Raw genomic sequence first — 3,407 nt, 5'->3', positions numbered from 1 at the left:
CCAGATATTATACCAGGTAAACCAAGTCAGCCTCGTACCAGAAAACCCACTATACTATCACTCTGCCCATGTTTGATTTTTTTTTTTTTTTTGCTTTGGATCACACCCAGAGGTTCTCAGGGCATGCTCCTGGTTCTATGCTCTGGGATCACTCCTGTTGATGATCAGGAGGCCAAATGTGTGGCAGAGGGCCACATCCAGATTGGGACCACACAATTGGTACAGCAGCTGCTGTAGGGTGGGTGTGTTGGGCCATACCCTACCCTTTGTTTCTCTGATTACCACTGGCAGATCCTGAGGAACAGTAGGGTGTGGCCCTGAAAGAAAAACAAACACAAATTGACCTCTCCTATATAAGCAGCCTTAAATTCAAGTGCTCTAAATCTTGGCTTCTAACTTGGGATTCTATCTTGGAGAAGAGACTATCCTGGCTGGAAAAATGGCACCTCCGAGTTCCCAGGCCCCAAGGGCTCATCAGCTGCGAGCGTTCCTCAGCCTGAGGAGGAGATGGTGCTGCCTGGATTCCCGGACATCGACAGCTTCATGAAGTTTGCTCTAAGGTCAGTGGAGGCAGTCATTAAGGCATCTGGGTGCCTGCCACAGTCTGGCCCAGAATATGATTTTTACCAAAGTTTTCCTGGCTTCCAAGCATTCTGTGAGACTCAAGGAGACAGAATACTTGAGGGCATGAGCAGAATGATGCAGTACTACGTGTGTCAGAGCAACATCAAGGATTGCAGGAAAGTGACGGATTTGGAAGGCAATTTTGATTTATTGGTTGACGCCAATGATGCTATTCTGGATGGAGTGGACATTTTACTGGATGAAGCTTCAGGCATGAAGAAGCATCAGCAGCCCGTCCTCCCCATAGGATCACAAGCCCGCCAAATGATCGTGTCCAGCTGGAACCGGAAGGCAGAAGAATCTGGCAAAAAAACAAAATCGGAACCCTTCCGGCTGCTTCACGTGAAGAACATCATCCGACCGCAGCTTAAATTCCGAGAGAAGATCGACAATTCCAACACCCCATTTGTTCCGAAGATCTTCATCAAGCCCAACGCCCTGAAACCTCTCCCTCGGGCGCTGTCTAAGGAGAGTCGGGAGCACACCAAGAACCAATCAGAGGACCAGGATGTGCCACCGGCCCTGGTCCACTTCCTCCACCAGCAGCGGACCCAGCAGGTAGAGCAGGACTTGTTCGCACACCCCTATCAGTACGAACTGGATCACTTTACGCCCCCAGAGTGGGCGCTTCAGAAACCGCAGCCCCAAGCCTACAAGCCCCTGGAGGACACTGCCTGCCACTTGGTGACCTCGCTCGACCAACTCGTGCAACTCAACACGACGCTCCTGGCCTGTTGGGAATTTGCGGTGGACTTGGAGCATCACTTTTACCGCAGCTTCCTGGGCCTGACCTGCCTGATGCAGATTTCCACGCGCACCGAAGACTTCATCATCGACACGCTGGAGCTGCGCAGCGACATGTACCTCCTCAACGAGAGCTTCACAGACCCTGCCATCGTGAAGGTCTTCCACGGCGCTAACTCAGACATAGAATGGCTGCAGAAGGACTTCGGGCTGTACGTGGTGAACATGTTCGACACGCAGCAGGCAGCGCGCCTTCTTCGGCTGGGCCGGCACTCCCTGGACCACTTGCTGAAACGCTACTGCAACGTGCAGGCGAACAAGCAGTATCAGCTGGCCGACTGGAGGATGCGCCCTTTGCCGGAGGAAATGCTCCACTATGCCCGCGAGGACACCCACTACCTGCTCTACATCTACGACTGCATGAGGCTGGAGCTGTGGGCTGCTGCCGGCGAGCAGCCCACGAAGGCCCGGGTGGTGTGGCAGCGCAGTAGGGACATCTGCCTCCGGAAGTTCGCCAAACCCCTCTTCACGGATGAGTCCTACCTGAAACTGTATGAGAAGTTAAAGACGCCTCTTAACACGCAGCAGCTGACAGCCTTCCGGCTGCTGTTCGCCTGGAGGGATCACCTGGCAAGGAGGGAGGATGAGAGTTGTTGCTATGTCTTGCCCAACCGCATGATGCTGAAGATCTCAGAAGAGCTGCCCGAGGAACCCCAGGGCATCATTGCTTGCTGCACCCCCGTCCCGCCTCTGGTATGGCAACAACTTCATGAGCTGCATCTTCTCATCCAGAAGGCGCGAGGAACCCCTCTGTGCCAGTCGGAAGTTGCCACCGGAGTGAGGAGGAGAGCACTGCTGCCCCATCCCGAGAGGCTGGAAAGTGTTCCCGTTGGACCTCAAGAACACTCCCACTCTTGGTCGGGTGACTGCCCTGCCATACCCACCAATGGGTCCGTCCCGGGCCAGACGCAGGCCGGCCTCTTCCCAGCCCAGAACGAAGAGAAGACTCTGGTGGCCACCAGCCACTTCGTTGCCACGGCCGCGGACACCTTGTTTAACGAGGCAAGTGCAGAGCAAAAGAACAAAGCCCAGAAGAAAGTCCAGCCAGTGGTGCAGTCCTTGGAGAACCCATTCGGGATGCTTTTGCAGGCGCTCCAACACAACGCCCACATTTCCCAGGCAGCCAAGGCCGACCCTTCCTCCAGCATCAATGAAATCAGCGAGCGCTGTGAGCTGGCCAGTCAGGTGCAGGGACAGAAGGACTCTAAGGACACCGCCAGGAAGAGGGCAGCCCAGGAAACAGCAGCCGAAGACGAGGCCAAGGAAGGGTCGCAGACCCCCGCCCAGCCGGTTCTATCGCTCAGCCAGCAGATCGCCCTGGAAAACGCTGCCAAGAAGAGAGAGCGAACAAGTGACCCCAGAGCCCCTGAACAGAAACAAGAGAAGAAATGGTCCAAACTGGCTGAGAAGCCCAAGGACCCCAGGGAGGCGCGGGAGAAAGCTTCTACTTCCTTTGACTACCGCAAGCTAAATGTCCAGGCGTTTGCTGGAAACAGCAAGTCCCAACCGGCCTCCCAGTTTGACCCAGGTAAGCAGATCGTAGCTGGCAAGAAATTCTTCGCAGCCAAAGAACTCAAACAGACCACGGGAAACAAAAGCATGTCCTTCGTGCCCGGGGAGTTGGACAGAGGGTTTAGATGCAACTGGCCCAGGGGACCGCGTCCGCCAGACTTCCGGGGTCTTCCCGGGACCGGGAGGCAACGGCCTTGGGATGGTTTTGTACACCATCCCAATTTTAACACTGTTAGAAATAATTGTTACTGGGGAAAAGAATAACTAAACTGGAGCTTGTTACCCCATGTGTGGTCACGTATTTGATTAGGTGGTAGTAAAGAATCTTTTTGCATTTGTTTTTCTTGTTTGTTTTTGGGTTATATCCAGCTGTTCTCAGCATTTATGCCTGGGTCTGTACTCAGGAATTACACCGGGCACTCTTGAGGGACCATGCGGGGTGCTGTGGATCAAACTGGGGCTGGTTG

At 54.4% G+C, this 3,407-nt stretch overlaps 1 protein-coding gene across 1 annotated transcript; it reads left to right on the top strand.

Moving 5' to 3' along the window:
• Window positions 1-430: 430 nt before the first annotated feature.
• LOC130028161 (exosome component 10-like) lies at window positions 431-3,204 on the top strand. The gene is given in 2 exon segments (XM_056118870.1): window positions 431-470; window positions 473-3,204. Coding segments are annotated over 2 exon segments (2,763 nt in total). The 5' UTR covers window positions 431-439.
• Window positions 3,205-3,407: the final 203 nt, after the last annotated feature.

This window comes from Sorex fumeus, unplaced genomic scaffold (assembly GCF_029834395.1).
Source record: "Sorex fumeus unplaced genomic scaffold, SorFum_2.1 ptg000039l, whole genome shotgun sequence".
Classification (NCBI taxonomy): domain Eukaryota; kingdom Metazoa; phylum Chordata; class Mammalia; order Eulipotyphla; family Soricidae; genus Sorex; species Sorex fumeus.
This window is presented reverse-complemented; position numbering and strand designations above follow the sequence as displayed.